Source organism: Amia ocellicauda, chromosome 9 (genome assembly GCF_036373705.1).
Source record: "Amia ocellicauda isolate fAmiCal2 chromosome 9, fAmiCal2.hap1, whole genome shotgun sequence".
Taxonomy (NCBI): Eukaryota; Metazoa; Chordata; class Actinopteri; order Amiiformes; family Amiidae; genus Amia; species Amia ocellicauda.
This window is the reverse complement of record NC_089858.1, coordinates 6,094,579-6,112,500: the sequence shown is the minus strand read 5'-3', so window position 1 is coordinate 6,112,500 and position 17,922 is coordinate 6,094,579. Positions and strand designations below refer to the sequence as shown.

At 37.4% G+C, this 17,922-nt stretch overlaps 1 protein-coding gene across 1 annotated transcript in view; it reads left to right on the top strand.

Annotated features, from left to right (window-relative positions):
* LOC136758465 (regulator of G-protein signaling 3) overlaps positions 1 to 17,922 on the top strand; it is a 217,529-nt gene that overhangs the window by 35,035 nt on the left and 164,572 nt on the right. Inside the window, exons 4-8 of the mRNA XM_066712845.1 lie at positions 6,794 to 6,844; positions 7,678 to 7,736; positions 9,231 to 9,325; positions 10,093 to 10,161; positions 13,599 to 13,659. Of these exons, the coding sequence (XP_066568942.1) occupies positions 6,794 to 6,844; positions 7,678 to 7,736; positions 9,231 to 9,325; positions 10,093 to 10,161; positions 13,599 to 13,659 (335 nt within the window). The remainder of the gene's footprint in view (positions 1 to 6,793; positions 6,845 to 7,677; positions 7,737 to 9,230; positions 9,326 to 10,092; positions 10,162 to 13,598; positions 13,660 to 17,922) is intronic.

Here is a 17,922-nt window from a genome sequence, read left to right as displayed (position 1 = left end):
CCGACAGAACTGAATGGCAGCGTGGCCTGAAAACTCAAGACCTCTGTTATTTAAGGAGTCTGTAGATTTAGACTCACTGGTCATTTAGATTTAGCTTTGGGTTAAGCCAGGGCTTTGTTTGTTTGTTTCCAGTCTTGCTATTATCATCTTTCCCACCATCGCATTGCTGTTCCGACATTTCTGTGTGCTGCTGTCGTCATGGAGATGCAATGCTCCGTGCCCTTCGAAGCCCTGAAGCCCTGAAGGCTTGAAGCTGTGCCGAGGCGCGTTCTGGCACCAGGAAGCCTGGCTCCTAATTGAAACGCAGATGAGAGAATACATGGAGAAGAATGCGGTCACTAAATGCACTTTGCTCTCCTGCCAGATACTTGCTTGTCCTTTTACAAGCCTACTGGAGACTATTTACAAACAAGCCCCTTTGTACACAAGATTTGGAAATGAACTGTCTTAAACTGCAATAAATATGGTGTTTATGGTGACTGCAAAGCTCACTGATAGGAAGGGCTGGATTCTGTAACATGTATGCCCTCCCAGGCAAGCTTCTCCCAAGCTTCTGTTTACACACCTTCCTGGAACACCAGCAGCTGAGACTTGATGTCCACCAAAAGATGATCTGCTGCCGAGCACCCTCTCTAGCAGGGGCCGGACCAATGCCTGGAGGGTGGTGTAAGTTAGACCAGTGCTCTTCGGACTGAATCCACAATGGCAAACTCCAGCAGCACCATCACGCAGTCCTGTTGTAACTGCCTAGTGCAGAAAAAAGGATCCTCTGCGTTTCTGGTCCATGCCACTCCAAAGCTTTCATCAAATCGGCACTTTTTATTTGAGCTTGAGTAAGTCCTGTGACCCTGTTCATGAAATTAACTTGATGTTTATTTGGAAGTAATAACCTCTGTTGCCATGGAATGCAGTGGCCTTCTCTGCTTCTTGGTCATCAACTCCACAACAACTTTGAACGACGATCCCTGTGGGGCTTTCAGTGCTAACAATTAAATCTTAATGTTGGAAAAGCTTTTTTCCATCCTGAGTCTCCAGGATTTGTATTTCTATGGGGAAATATGTCCTTCATCATACCTGCATAATTAATGTAACAAACATATTTTCTTGCTCTATTTTCAATTGATCAGGAAATGTAATGTTTTTTCATTATAGACCAATTTCTAAATTATCTTTTCAAGTCTGCTTCTGCACCAAAAAGCATATCTATTGACTTCAGTTAACCGTGTATATAATCTTTTGTATTACCACACGTGCCGTACAGATTTGCTGGTAGAATTTTCCAGTATCAGGTCTACCACTGCATTGCATGCTGCATAATCATAAACCTTTTAATTGCCTGACATAGACTTTGTGAACGTGATTGGACTGTACCACTGAGTATAGACACGGCAGAGGTTTTCTAAGGAAAATATTTAATCCGAATGCTTGTTTTTCTTAAGGGTCACCATATTCCTCTACTAGTTTTTTTATTTTTTTGTTTTCAGTGCATGATTTTCAGAACATTTGTCAGATTACATTCTTGTTCTGCATTTCTTAGAGACCATGTTGAATGTATAACCCACCATTTCTTCCTAGGTCCGTAGGAGAGGTCAGAATAATAAGAGCATCAGTACAGTTTTGTCTTAAACAACCAGCACAGTAATTATAGTATATTGCTTTATCATGGTAAAATATACCCTGTACAGGTAAATAAAATGTATTGTGTAAATAAAAAAATCGAAGTCCCAGTGAAAAAATGTCCTTGTGACTGTGTGTGTAGTGTAGCTCAATACTCCTACCACTTGTAGAGATCAGAGGACCATTGTTAAAGTCTTTGAAATCCAAAAGGAAAAATCCAAGAAAATAAAAGAGCAAGGTGAATCGTAGTCCAATAAGGTTGACTCGCCACTCCATTTCAGGAGACTCTAACTCCGTTAAAAAAAAAAAAAAACCTGACCAGGTTTTTTTTAATGAAAGGAATCTGTCTATTCAGTTGGAAGATATCTTCAGGACTAATTTCACCTTTCCAGTGTAGATACAATGTATTTACTACATTTTAAGCAATCTAAAGTTTAAGACTAGCAGCTCATTCCAAAATGGATGCTCTCGTCTTCTCAGTGAGTGTCAATCAAGGTGGAACATCCAGTTACTCCCTAATTTAAAGCTTAACAGCTTCCTGTTTGTAAGAATTGTATCTGGGTTACAAATGGAACATGATTTCAGAAACCCAAACATGATGCATAAAAACCTATGATTCTTTCAGGCTGGAGATCAGCAGTTTGATTTTCAATTTTAGATTCCCCCCCAACCTAATTAAAACCCCAAACAAAAAGCAATCCCTTTCTATCACAGTCAGAAAGTCAGTCCCTTTTGTTTTTGTTTCAGCCCTATTTGTATATCAAATCCTTTTAGAGTTTAAATTAATGCATGTTGTGAAGCTGTAGAGCAAAATACTTCCCCATATCTGAATTCACTGTTTTCACCCAAAGGTACATCTCTGAAAATAATAATTTGTACCATTTTAAAAGTTTTTTTTTTTTTTTTTTTCTTCATTAGGTTCTTCATTTATTATTTTTTTCTGGAGAAACTATTAAACGTCACACTCAAGTGAGTGCCCTTCAAATTGTAAAGTATTTAAGTTCCTTTAGGATGAGAAGTGCTATATTAAAACAAGCTATTATTGTTATTGTAGATGCTATTGTGATGTTTTTACAAATTTAAAATGTTGGAATCTATTTTAGGAAAAAACAAAACAAATTTCCATAAATCTAGTACCAAGTGAAGCATTTAGTTTAGTTATTCTTTTGCTTTTACTTCTTGTTTGACAAAACAGACTCTTGGGAGTAAAGGTCTCACCTTTATTAAGGGGAATAAAAGCTGACTTCATGATTATGTGGTCTGTATTTTAATATTTGAAAGCAGTAGTTGTAGCTTCAAAAGACATTTAGGTCTATCAAAATTATAATTTAATTATATTCATTGCTTTATGCAATATCCTTCAGTGAATTAGTTGTTTCGAGAGCACTATTGCTTTTGGGAGTAATTTGATGCAAATGAGAGATCGTTTAGTCTAATGGATTCTTCTTCTGAACTTGACTTAGCACTGAGAGAGTTCTTAAATGCTGATGGTTCTGCTCTTGTGTTTTTTTTTTTAAAGCTTCTTGTAGAACAATGATCTGAAAGAAAACCCCAAACCAGAACTTGACGCATCTTTGTATCCTACCTTTCATCACTGAGAGCTGTTGATAACTTGCTCAACACAAGGGCTAAAACAACTGGTACTGTTAGAGATCCCAAATGGGCTCTAGACTGCAACACAAACCATCATCAACATATATATATTTTTTTTAGTTTTTTGTTCCCCTCTGTAGCTGAATTAAAGTAATAAACAAAATATGGCACTGCAGTGGAAATTTCAGTTTGTCAGAACTGTTCTCATTCATTTGTCTTGAAAGCTTTTTTAAAACGATTTTCTCTATTCGGTTTGTTTTTCTTTTCTCTACCTAGTACAAATAGACAATCCATTTATAATCACATTAAAGATTGTCACTGAACCCTCTTCATAAGGAAGTGACATCAATTATTCTATAAAAAAAATTACATCATCCAAAATATTTTATTCCTAAATCGGAGCCTGATTTTGATAGTTTGATAAGGAGGTTAATCTGACTTGTGTATTCAAACTTTACATTTGTTATAAACACAAACACAACAACAAACATATACCAAATGAATCGGTGGTGGAAGTTTGGCCATATATGTGTGATATTGTATAGAAAGAGATCATACTAGCTTGATCTTTAGAACACTTGACAGTGTGCAAATATGAAAATACTTATTTATGAATGATAGTAAACCACAAAACTGCTTGAAGCATCTTAATACAACTGCAAACCTAACTTATGCTTGACTAGACAAATAATTCCACAATGCAGACATCCAATTTTCCTTCATGTAAGTCATGTTACTTTACACAAAAGAATGTGAACCAAACGCTTTTACTGAATAGAAACCAAATCATAAATAAATACAAAACAATCACAAACACTTTTAAATGTCACATTTAAATAGCTCAGTAATACTCGTAAGCAGCTTAAAATCTATTATATAGATTTCCCTTACTGGTATCTTATTGTTAGTGTCATCACTGTCATGCACTAAATGCAAAGTGTAACCATTCTCTATCACAACAGAAACTTGAAAAACGGATTACACTGTTTGGAGTGAACAATAGGATCAATTTATCACAGTTTAGCAACCCTCGTGTGGCCTATACAAAACAAAGGTCTAGAGTTAAGAAGCTAATAATGACATACTGGTATGTTTAACTTGAATTTAAGTCTTTTGGGTGTATAGCTTAACCCGTCCCCAGCCACACAAGAAAAGCTGATTCGTGAGTGATTTACAAATAGAAGTGATGCTTAACAAGAAAGGCTTATTTTCTCTACAGATGTCCCACAGCATGTGTAATGTGAGATGCACTGGCATATAACTGATAAATACATTTCAGAATCCATCATTGTCAACAAAATGCAGTGTATAGACAGACTAGGAAACTGAAATAATATATCCACTTCATTACACAACTCAAAACAGAACTTATAAAAGAACGAAAATGTATCATCAGAAAAAATAATGCAGACTATTCCTTTTGAAACTTTAAAAATATGCACTTATATGCACAGCCATAGACTCAGAAGCTCTAGTTCAACCGTACTACAGTGAGCTGAATTCACTGTCATGTTCCCAGTACCATTCCTGGACAATCCTGGCATGGAACATTATCCTGCTGAAAAAACTAATAAGCAGATGGATACATTGCTGCCATGAAGGGATGCACCTGATCGGCTACGATGTTCGCGTATCTTGTGGCATTCGTATCAAGGGACCCAATGTGTGCCACAAAAACACACCCCACACTGCCACCCCCAGCCTGCATCGTTGACACCTGACAGGATGGATCCATGGACTCCTGTGGTTTTTGCCATATCCTGGTCCTCCCATCAGTGTGAAACGGAGGGTACCGTGATTCATCACAAGAAGCGGTGTTGGCCATACTCCATTGTCCAGAGTTTGAGTTCCTTAGCCCACGGCAACAGTTTCTTGTTATCGCTGACAACAGTGGCACTCTATTAGGTCATTGGCTGCCATATCCCATTTGTGAGAGGGTACGACGAGTTAGACACCACTGTTGTACTCGGCTGTTATTTGACTGACTGTAGCAATTCCATCACTCTGCACAAGTTGTGAGCCTCCGTTGGTCTCTCTCATCAAAGAGCTCTTTCTGACCACAGGACCATCGTTGGCTGGATGTTTTTTGGGTGGTGGTCCATTCTCGATACATCACTGTCTTGTGCGATAACCTTAGCAGGGTTGCAGTTTCTGACATTCTCGTACAGGTGCGTCTGAAGCCAACTGCCATGCTCTGTTAAGTTGCTTTAATCTTTTGTCTTGCCCATTCTCTCTCTGAATTGCATTCACACAGTATCCCTAGGTTCCTGCCTACCTGTTTTAAATGGTATAGTCTGAGCATGTGATGCTGTCACTGCAACTTTAAGACTTCACACATTCACATACATACAGAGGCTGTATAATGAACATTTAGTTTGACTGTGGACTTTATTACTTTGAGAGATTTCATTGGGATGGAATTTGCAGGGTTTATTTTTTAGTATGCATATTTCAGGATAAGATTTATAGTAGAATGTCATAAGCCTTTTTTTTATATAGGACTTTGTGCATCATTGCTACTTATGATTCTACACAGCATTCAGAAAATTGAAGTTGAAAATGAAAGGATAGGTGGGAAGTTATTGACAAACAAAACTACAAATACTTTAAGTTCAAATTCTAAATTATTTTATTCAGTTTTTTTCACAATTTCCTGAAAGCAGTTACTGACTAGCCACAGAAAAGAAGAAGCATAAAAATGTGTATCACAGGGGTGAATAAAAACGATTGAAATCCAGTCTCTTACAGTATAAACTCTGAATTATACTCTGTGGTACCGTGACAAGCAATTTAGGCTGACCCTACTCTCACAGTGTTGTACATTCCTTGCCACGCTCTATTAAATTACTCTTCAAATTCTATCTTGGGAATCGTATTCAAAAAGGTCTCCTTGTAAGACTCTTTTGTTAAAGATGTTTTATGGTTATTATAAATGAAATTATGAATAACATTGCTGCAAGCTTTTACTGAGGAGCCGGCTATAGATATAATTACGAAAAGCCATCTGTCTCACTATAAAATAAGGATGTCTCCTATGCATCTTCAGAAGCATAAAGCTTGGCATGAATCATTAATATTGAATGATTTTGCAGTAATGTAAGGATTATGTATGCTAGTGACAAATGCAACTGCCTTTTAAATATTACCCAGCCATTTGTGGGTTCTATCTGGGCAGTGCCTGTGTAAAACCGTAAAAGTTACATGGTTTTCGGAGGTTTCTTTGTGTAAAGAAAGTTGTGTGTAATATTGGTGCTCGTAAGATAAGCAATTGACTATGGTTCTAATGACAATAAGTTGCTATCAGTATTGAAACATAATGATGTAGAGCAGAAATTGACTTCTAGTGAATCGCAAAGCTTTAGAATTTGGATGCTGGATTGAATGCTCTATGTACGACTTTTCATATTTTAACTCCAGTAATGTACATTAAATCAAACATTTTGCAAGTGTAAATACAAAATGGTTGATTTTTAGCACTGCGATAGGTGACATTGAAATGAAATGGCTCTGTGAGATGGCAGGAGGTTAAAATACATTTTTGAATATGCCCCTGCTTTACTGGATCTCTGTGTTTCATCTACAGGGCAGCTGAAATTGTCCATCACCGCTGAAGATGGTCTCATTGTGATTCATAGTAAGTAATTTCCATCTAGTGTTTAACTTGTGTGCTATACAGATGAATGTTAAGGAGTCTTCTATCCTCATCTGCTGTTTATACCTTAATTCAGGGTCAGTCTGTCCAGGGGCAACTGTAACAGTACATGATCATTTGTCGCATTGTGTTGACTTGAGTTTAGATGAAATAGCCTTTGGGAAGTAGTATACCAGTACATTTTATACCTTACTGACTCTCAAGAGCCAATGGCAAATCTATTAGATCTGAGCTTCACCCTGCAGGTACTCCCTTTGTTGCAATATTATAATACATTTAGATTTTTTCCTTACACCAAGGTTGTGTAGAAATCATTAAACAATTACTGCTGTTTTTGAAGATGCATTAAATTAGTCTCTGCATCAGAACAAGTACAAGGAAGGATTTTTAAAGGATTTTGAGACAGGAATGCAGGAGCAAATATACTGTATTTTTCATTGAAATACATGTTATTAATGATTTCAAATGTTTGGGAGCTTAGTTCATGTACTTTTATAAAAGCCAGTTTGTACAACAGATGAAAGGGGAGAAAGGGAGGGATTTTCTATTCATTTTTAATATTATGCAAGTCATTGTTTTCATTGTGGTAAATCCTGCTATTCAGTTTTCTTGGTTTATGAAGTAATATCGCGTATAAAACAAGTGCTTTGACTTTTCACAACCAAAAAATAAGTGTCTTTATTAAAGCTGGCAGACAGATATTGCTATTGCGTTCTAATATTAAGCATTAAAAGTTCAGTGTAGTCTACTACAGTCAGTCAGTGTTTTTGTACTCTGAACAGCGATTGTATTTAAACATATTTTAACGTCCGCAGTTATGGAAGCCAAAGGACTCATGGGTAAAGAATACCGGACGTGCGATTCTTATGTCAAGGTAAGCTGCTGGTTTCATGAGCTTTTAAACTCTATAGCTGGGCATGTATCTAATTTAAAAAAATGATCATTTATTTTTAGAAGTATAGAATGAGACCTTATTTAAATGCATTTTGGGAATACTTATATAGGCCTAATCATAAATTACAATGGTTATATCAAAGAGAGCATTATGAATTGTCATCAAAGGGTTCATTTTTAAATGGTGATTACTGTGCATGTGATGTTAAAATTGTCACGCCACATTCTCCATAACAACTCTGCTCAGTCTGATGGAAGACAAAAGTCTTTCTAGTACAATTGCATTCTCCCTTTTTATTCCCTGTCACAGAGCTCTTAACAGCTTTTTGTTAATGGTTTTGCACTCCTTGACTTCAGTGTTTTGATTGTACATTTATTTGCTTTATCTGCTTTGAATCAATGGTATCATGAACAGCACCAGGGATTTTAGGAGCTTATTTTCAGAGCTCTGCAAAATATGGATTTAATGAGATTTTGTAATACGGGGGTTATTGTGCTAAACTCTGAATGTTTATTGAGGTTTTATTTTAAATGCGGTTTTCACAATATCCAGTTCGAGTCCATGTTCAAATATTTCTTAGCAGACACCCTTATACAGGGCCACATACAATTATTACAATCACATTATTTTCGCATACAACTATCCATTTATACAGCTTTTTTTTTTTTTTTTTTTTTTTTCTGGAGCAATCCAGATAAAGCACCTTGCTCAAGGGTACAACAGCAGTGTCCCCCACCATGGATTAATGAAGGCTATAGAGGATTTCCCCAAAAAATAGTTTTTATTAAAGCTTTATTTTTAGCCTTATGCTTTATATGTCATTAGCATTTCAAATTGTCTGTTTTTGCACAGTTTGCTTGCATTACCCCATTGATGAGTAGCTCAATAAATTTAATTCAGGTGTCTGTCTCATAACATAACAAGCCTGTTTACAACGTCTGATCTGCTCTGGTGTAAGCTTGATTTCTACATCACTGCATTCTTCATCGGAGTTCAGTATAAACAAAGGGGTCATATGACTTGTGTTGAAGATGTTTCTTTTCAATATACTGGCTTAATGTGCAAGTGACATCCAGATTTAAAAATAAAATATTGTCCTGAAGTATAGAACAATCTAAGGTAAGCAGTACATTATATTTGAATTGCCATTTGTTGTGTTATTACTTCTACATTGTACAGTAGGCATTTGTAGTGTGTGAACATCGCTATGATGTAGTGAATTAAAAATACAATGCAATATTTATCTAAGCAAAAGGAGCCAGGCTCTCCACAATAGTGGGACACTGGAACTGAACATTGTACAGTATTTAGGTGGAACATAATACCATTAGCAGCAAACCTGAGGGCTGAACAGTAGGTCTGCAGTGATCACAATCAGTACTCACTCTTGTAATGAAATAGAAATTGATAGCAAAATTATTTTCTAATTTTCCAGCTTGCACTGAAGACCATTTTTAACTTATTGTTTTTCAGATGGCAATTGTTCCTGATTTGGACCGTGAAAAGCGCCAGAAGTCAAAGACTGTGCCAGACTGTAAAAATCCAGTGTTTCATGAGACCTTTGTGTTGTGAGTAATTGCTTCTTCCCATAAAGCTGCCAGGGCTACAGAACACAGACGATACAGAACAATCTGACCGCGGAACATAAACATCTCTAATGCCCGGTGACATCAGCCGTGTTTAATGGGAGAGCTAAATTATAAAGCACTGCATTGAGGTGATGCTCTTACAAGTCTAGAGGGAGCTTAGAATGTATTTGGAAGCAGGTGTGTGACATGGGTCATTTATAATTGAAAAGCACATACCATTGTCACAGTAACAAGAGTAACTCCAGACCTTGGAGCAGTTACATGGAAAATACAATTTTCAGTCGTCATTGTGTTAGAATCTTGTAAAAGTGATGTTTTGGGTATAAAATGTGACTTGGTTTGGTGAGGCATCGGAAGGGTCATCTGTTGACCCCCCTTTACTGTCTCTCTGGATTAATGCCTCTATTTTAAATATAAATGCTCTTCCACCTTTCAGTTTTTGACAGTTAAATTCTGCAGAAGTGCTTCAAAAAAAAAATGACAGGATATAACCCCCCCTTCCCCCTTCCCTTCCCTGAGCATCACAGTTGCTCAGCAATAACATTCGTAGTAATAGCATTTGATAGGTGACTGTATTTGCCATCTCATTCTCTTTGCTTGACCTCAGAAAATGTATGTTCAGCAGGCAGATGTTAATCCAGGACCCTCGCCTGGTCTTCCTCTGTCCTCTTCAAAATCAGAACATATTTCTTTTGATCTTCCATTTCTGGTTTTGTTGTTTATTTTTGTCCTCATTTCGTTTGCAGTTCCATAAAGGATGGGGACGGTCAGAAGAGGCTTTTGGTGACAGTCTGGAATCGGGACTGCCTCTCCCGGTAGTGCATTCATGTCTCTGTACTGTGTTTTAGAAAAGCTGGCTGAGACTGGAAATCTAGTCAAATCTGTAGAGTTTCCTGTAATTCATGCAACTCAAGCTGTCAGTGCTGCCACAATGTACTCCGTCTCTCAGATGAGTCTTATTGAAAATGTAGGCCCTTCCCTGCGCATCAGTCAGACGTGCAATTAAAATCCACATCCTATTTTATTTAACACTTGGTTTTCTGTAGTAGCTCACAGTACTCTCAGAAATGCAGAAACTCTACTGCAGGGGTAGTGAATTATTTTTTGTCCGGCTCCAAATTTCAAGGTCAAGGTCAAGTCAAGGTCCAGACTCCAGAGGGGGGAAACAAAATCACACCTCCAAATGCTCCTTTCCAACACACACACAATTCTGTGAATTAGTAATGCTTATATTTAGTACATTAATTTGACAAAGTATAAAAATAAAATGTTTAAATAGATGTACATATAAGTATAAGTGCTTTCAGAACACTTTATTTGCTTTGTTAGATTATTGTAGGTATATATAAACAAAATAGAAACTTTCAAGCATTTTGTTTCTTATTAGATTCAAGTCTTTACCACTTCCCTTTATCACTGTCCACTGTTCAAAATGAATGTTGCAAACTGATGGCAAAGACGTTTGAGGAATTCCGAAGTTGGAAAACTTAGCTCAAAATCTCCATGAAATCAGGCAGATTTGGACTCAAACATATATTTGACTCACAACCACATATCGCCAGTGAAAAATCACATATTAACCGAGATTATACACACAAACTAGATGTGGTTTCTGGTGCTTGTCAATCACGGATCTATTTCGGTGGAGTTCTGTAATGGGTGAGGATGCACAATTATCTATTTGTGCGCCTGCTAAAAATATGCGTCTTCACTGGATATAAGCTGTTTCCACCCCTGATGTAGGAGTTTCTAGGTGAATACAAGCTGTGGCACCCTGAGCCCCCCTCTCCGGTTGTGTGTATGCACTTTTATATTTTGGAGGCGAGGTTGAAATATGTTCACATGTCAAACAATCCGCAGTTTAGCTGTTTATTTATAGAAATCAGGAACACGAACCTAATACCTGTGTTTTTACGAGTACAAAGTGACACTCTTGCCCTAGTCCAGAACATGTCCAGAGATGCCTGAACCGGGAATCTGTGAGCAATCAACAACTAACTAACCAGAACATGAGCTCTATATAGGACATCCGATATTAATACATAACATCCTATCGGCTAATAACCAGGAAGGGCTGCTACTAGGTTCCACATCATAACAAGCACTCAGTGTGACAAAGCTCCATAACAATATATATATATATATATATATATATATATATATATATATATATATAAAAACAAAAAAACAATCATGATAATAAGTTAATTTAAATTATTCTAATGGTCCATTCAAAAGCGTCTGGTGGTCTGGATTTGGCCCGCGGTCCACCTATTGACTAACCCTGCTCTACAGTAAAGGAGGATATAACCACATTATCTTCATTAGTATAAACATTTGTCTCTTCTGGCCAAACAGAGTTGACAGGGTGAATGAAACCGGAAATGTTAAAAAGTATGAAAAAGCAATATAAAGGAGAATGCCAAATATGGCCCTGGCTGAAAGAAACATGCACTGCATGAATGAGGAAATAGCCTGTATTATGTGTTTTCTGTCTAAATATAGAATATAAGGGTATGCTCTCTTTCTTGCTCACATCCAGTAGAGGACGATGTTTCATTTTCACCCCAGGGCTCTTTTCTTTTGACGTCCAAGCACAACATTTGCGTTGCTCTCATAGAATACACTTAGGAGAGATGCAGCTACAAACGGTAAGGTGCATTCGTCCACACCAGGCACATGGTGTGATTTCTGGAGGGAGAAAAACAAACAAACAAAACACTGATTTATTAATGCTTGGAACTAATTTGAAACAATGTGTTGCAATTCTCTTTCCAAATTAATCAAGGCAACGTTGGAACAGTTGGCAAATCAGTGCTTATGTGAGCAAATTGTGTGTGAGAGGAATTTGCAGTAATTAAAGACCTGTAAAACCTGGCAGCTGTAACGCTCGGCTCAGGAAGCAGCTGGGGGAAAACAAAACAAGAGCATTACATGAATTCTACTCTTTTATGGTTGTATTTGTGGGCTGGTTCTAGTCTGTCAGCTTGGTGTGTTATCACTACTCAGAGAAGTGTCTGATAAGGTTGTCAACCTGTAGAAATGTGAACAAGAAACCCATTAAGTTGTGCAAGGGAGCAGGCTAATTATTTGCAAATATTTACTAATGTATATTTGCCAACATCAGAGCAGATGGACATCTTGCAAAAGAAATCATGAGTGAAAATGTGATGGCGTTGTAGAAGTTGTAGAAACAGCACAGCATTGAAAGGGAATCTGTATTAGTCCAGTGCATACTGCCAGTGCTCTATGGCTCCAAACCTTGCTCATGAAATGCAATAATGACACCGATGTACTCTTGGAATAGAATGGAACAGCTAGAGAAACAAATTCTTGGATCATAGAGCAAACAAAGGTGCGTGACATCATTAATACCATGAAGATGTTAAAATGGGGGCAGACGCATTGCAAGAACAGATCAGATAAGCTATTGAATGGATCTGAAGAGATGGAAAATGACCAAAAAGAGGACACAGCAGATGGGAAGAGATGAGATATTTTGCCATAACCTGGAAAAATAATGCTGACACATCTTGGAGAGGGAGTGGATGGACAAAAGCTGATAATGCTGAAAGGAAATCTACCATTAATTAAGTACATCTTTTTCAGGTCATTTCCTCCCCTAGGGGTCTGACTGCCCAGACTTGCTCTTCATGAAAGATGCCTTAAAGTGTTCATAGCAAGTTCTGGAAACTCTGTCAGGCTACTGTCTTTTGCTAGTGCTGTCGCTCCTCTGAGAAGACTGTGCTGAAGAATTTTGGATGCCTGCCACACAGCAATCTTTCTCCTAGTTCAAATGCCTGTTTAAGCATCACACAAACTGCTGTGCATTGAAGAATTGTAGTCCTGAGACATAAATAATTTATCTAACATCCACTCTTCTACAGCTACGATCATGAGATGACTGAACATGAAGTGAGAAGAGCTGCCTTGTTTTCCCCCGACACGCATTTTCAATCTAGAATCCAATCATGTATGAGAAAGTAATGTAAGCTGGCATTATCTTTTTCCTGAGTATCAAGGAACATTATGACTTGCACTTCTGTTGCACTTTTAAAATCTCTGAATTTAAATATTTTGTTTTGACAAAATCATAAGTAGTTTTGACACTATAGATGACTGCAGGTTGTCATTTTGTTGTTGCATATTGAAGAAGTTGAATTGGTGAGGATCCATATTTTTGGATGTGTGTTAGGTTTCCTTTGGTTCCTTAACAAGATCTCTTAATTTCTTTTCTTTTTTCTTTCCACAGACAAAGCGAGCTGCTTGGCTGCATGAGCTTTGGTGTCCGATCTCTCATAACCCCAGAAAAGGTCAGTGGAAATCTTGTGCATTCCCAATCCAAAGGAAACAAACTTTTTTTTTTTATCAATGAGTGTTAAAGATTTTTATTTTTATTTTATTTTTATTTTACTCTGTTTTCCCAAGGTGAATAAATCATATTTTGTTTCTTCTAGTGAATGTTTTATTTATTTCTAGCTCAGGGAATGTTTCATTTAATGTTCACAGTTCAGTGTACATAGGAATCTGATTGGATTACCTTCCGTCATTGAAAAGTAAAGGGTTTGAATGTGTTTGGCCATATTATACTACTTCTATATATCCCATGAAACCTATTGCTTTGTCACTTGATTTTAATTTAAACACTTATTAAAATAACTCTATGTAACAAACAGGATTGAGTCTAATTCAGGGTCTGTTATGTTTAGAAATGTGTGATCTAGTTATTTGTTTTTAACCAAACGATTTAAAGGTACAAATCTAAAGCTATATAGTAGATGCACATAGTTTTTCCATGTTATCATTGCTGCTCTAAGACCTAAAATAAATGCTATGTCCTTTTTAAAATTAAATACTGGGTTTATTTATCTCTTTCTGATTTACAGCTTGCTTGCATTGAATAGATGACAAAAAAAATACCATAACATGCCCCTTCAAAACAAAATTTCAATAATCACATTTAATGCTTTTCAGTCTTCTTTTTATGGCAGAAACTTTAGCCTTTTTGCATTTTTGTGTGTTGTGGGAAAACGGTAGCATTTTAAAAGCCCTCGGAAGTTGATAATAGGAAGAGTTCAGGGCAAACAGATTGACGATGCACAGACCTGGTAAAGTCCTTTTGCTGGCATCCCTGATATACAGTGAGGGAAAAAAGTATTTGATCCCCTGCTGATTTTGTACGTTTGCCCACTGACAAAGAAATGATCAGTCTATAATTTTAATGGTAGGTGTATTTTAACAGTGAGAGACAGAATAACAACAAAAAAATCCAGAAAAACGCATTTCAAAAAAGTTATAAATTGATTTGCATGTTAATGAGGGAAATAAGTATTTGATCCCCTATCAATCAGCAAGATTTCTGGCTCCCAGGTGTCTTTTATACAGGTAACGAGCTGAGATTAGGAGCACTCTCTTAAAGGGAGTGCTCCTAATCTCAGCTCGTTACCTGTATAAAAGACACCTGTCCACAGAAGCAATCAATCAATCAGATTCCAAACTCTCCACCATGGCCAAGACCAAAGAGCTGTCCAAGGATGTCAGGCACAAGATTGTAGACCTACACAAGGCTGGAATGGGCTACAAGACCATCGCCAAGCAGCTTGGTGAGAAGGTGACAACAGTTGGTGCGATTATTCACAAATGGAAGAAACACAAAATAAATGTCAGTCTCCCTCGGTCTGGGGCTCCATGCAAGATCTCACCTCGTGGAGTTTCAATGATCATGAGAATGGTGTGGAATCAGCCCAGAACTACACGGGAGGATCTTGTTAATGATCTCAAGGCAGCTGGGACAATAGTCACCAAGAAAACAATTGGTAACACATTACGCCGTGAAGGACTGAAATCCTGCAGCGCCCGCAAGGTCCCCCTGCTCAAGAAAGCACATGTACAGGCCCGTCTGAAGTTTGCCAACATCTGAATGATTCAGAGGAGAACTGGGTGAAAGTGTTGTGGTCAGATGAGACCAAAATCGAGCTCTTTGGCATCAACTCAACTCGCCATGTTTGGAGGAGGAGGAATGACCCCAAGAACACCATCCCCACCGTCAAACATGGAGGTGGAAACATTATGCTTTGGGGGTGTTTTTCTGCTAAGGGGACAGGACAACTGCACCGCATCAAAGGGACGATGGACGGGGCTATGTACCGTCAAATCTTGGGTGAGAACCTCTCTCCCTCAGCCAGGGCATTGAAAATGGGTCATGGATGGGTATTCCAGCATGACAATGACCCAAAACACACAGCCAAGGCAACAAAGGAGTGGCTCAAGAAGAAGCACATTAAGGTCCTGGAGTGGCCTAGCCAGTCTCCAGACCTTAATCCCATAGAAAATCTGTGGAGGGAGCTGAAGGTTCGAGTTGCCATACGTCAGCCTCGAAACCTTAATGACTCGGAGAGGATCTGCAAAGAGGAGTGGGACAAAATCCCTCCTGAGATGTGTGCAAACCTGGTGGCCAACTACAAGAAACATCTGACCTCTGTGATTGCCAACAAGGGTTTTGCCACCAAGTACTAAGTCGAAGGGGTCAAATACTTATTTCCCTCATTAACATGCAAATCAATTTATAACTTTTTTGAAATGCGTTTTTCTGGATTTTTGTTATTCTGTCTCTCACTTGTTAAAATACATCTACCATTAAAATTATAGACTGATCATTTCTTTGTCAGTGGGCAAACATACAAAATCAGCAGGGGATCAAATACTTTTTTCCCTCACTGTACATGTAATGCCTTCTCATTGTACTTTGTAAATGTGTGCTTGAACAATTACTGTTGTTTGCTTAATCACACCCTTAATAAATTATGAGGCCCAATGCTATGGCTTTAAGATCCCTTTATGGGTGTTATTAACATGTTAGTCCAACTACTGGAGGTGTCTTATTGTCTTTATGCAACCTGTTTAAATGTACAGTACAATGCATAAGGATAACTCAACAAGATTTGCCATGGTTTAGCTTTACACACACGTTATTATAGAAAACATTTATCCAGCAGCTTTATGTGAAACCAGTTCAGAGCCAAAAGCCCAGTTTGACATTTTCTTGGAGGCATGTTGTGGTTTGTCATCTTTTTGGAATATGACATCCACCCCAGTTACCTTCTTAGCGTAGTATGGCTCTATTTGTACTGATATGCAGTTCCATCTTTTATAAAGATAAGCAATGAAAGTCTTCCAAACAGTGTGCTGTATTAGTCAGAAGGTGGGTTTGTTTTCCTTGTCTCTGAATATATATTGTCTCACCAGGAAAAAAGGATGTAAATTAAATTTTCAACACAATACAATAATTGTATTTATTTAGACTTTATTTCAACACATTTTAGAAGCTTTTTACAAGAAACGTTTGAGTGGGTCATGTTTGCTATTCAGTCAGTTCCAGCAGAAACTACTTCAGGTGTTTGAACAGGGCTAGTTTCGCATGGTCTCGGAAATATGGGTATATACACGCACTTTCATTATTTGTTTTGTGTATTTTGTTTTTTATATAATGTCAAGGATTTTAGTAGTACGTGTTAATGAATGAACCCTTGATTTAGGATTATTTGTGTCTTGGTTTTTCTTGAAAAATACCTATATCATAAAACGTATTTGAATAACAGTTTCATGATCTTATCTTATCTCCTGTGTTAAGTAATTATTTGCAACTATAAATCAAACTTCAACAAACCTTCGCCAAAACATTTTTTAATTTATAAAAGTATACATATTACAAATGTTTTAACTGAGTGATTTATTCATTGCCATCGTGTTTGACATTTATTTTCAATGTTTGAGTCTTTAAATTTTAAGGTAAATTTTTTCCAAATGTTTTATTTGCTATAACATTCTCCCAAAATGTATCTCTTCACTAGTCACTCTGCTATGAGTACTAGAATAATCTAATGATGATGAACTTTCCAAGCCCTTGGTGGCCAATACTTTTTGTAAACTTGTCTATCTTTTTAATTCTCATCCTCATTTCCCAGTTGCTTTATAAATAACATTACAATTCCTTTTATGTTGTTTCTCCCCTGTTAACCAGACTGTGAAACAGTCTCATATTGTCAAATGAATTGGGTGTGGCTGAAGTCTACCAACTCACTGTACATTTAATCTTAAATAAACACTTGATTAATGTTTAATGTTATCATTAAACAGTGACGTCCTTTGCTGTAGTAACTATACGAGTAAGTCTGGAGGTTTTTTTTTTTTCTCTCTGCCCTCATTTGCCTTGAAAGAATAATAAACCTTAAAACAATCAAAGTATTTCATCCAAGTGTTGTGAAACTGCTTCAGTCTAGAGACACAGATGCCTGTTGTTCAGGGTTTTAATCACTGATGTTGTTGCCTAGCTGGAAGTGACTCATGTTATCACTGTACATCTTACTATATAAAGTATTAAATGAGGGAACATTGCTTTTTGGGGTTTCTTTCTTTCCCTCACTGTCAACACACACAGAAGCTCTCCTCGGGGAGCAGTTAAGAGCCTGCACTGTTCAAACGACAGCACTTGGCACAAAGGAAGAGACGGAGCACAAAGCGTGGGAGATTGAGAGGCAAAGAAACACATTGCACAAAAGAAAAATGCTGATTCTTAT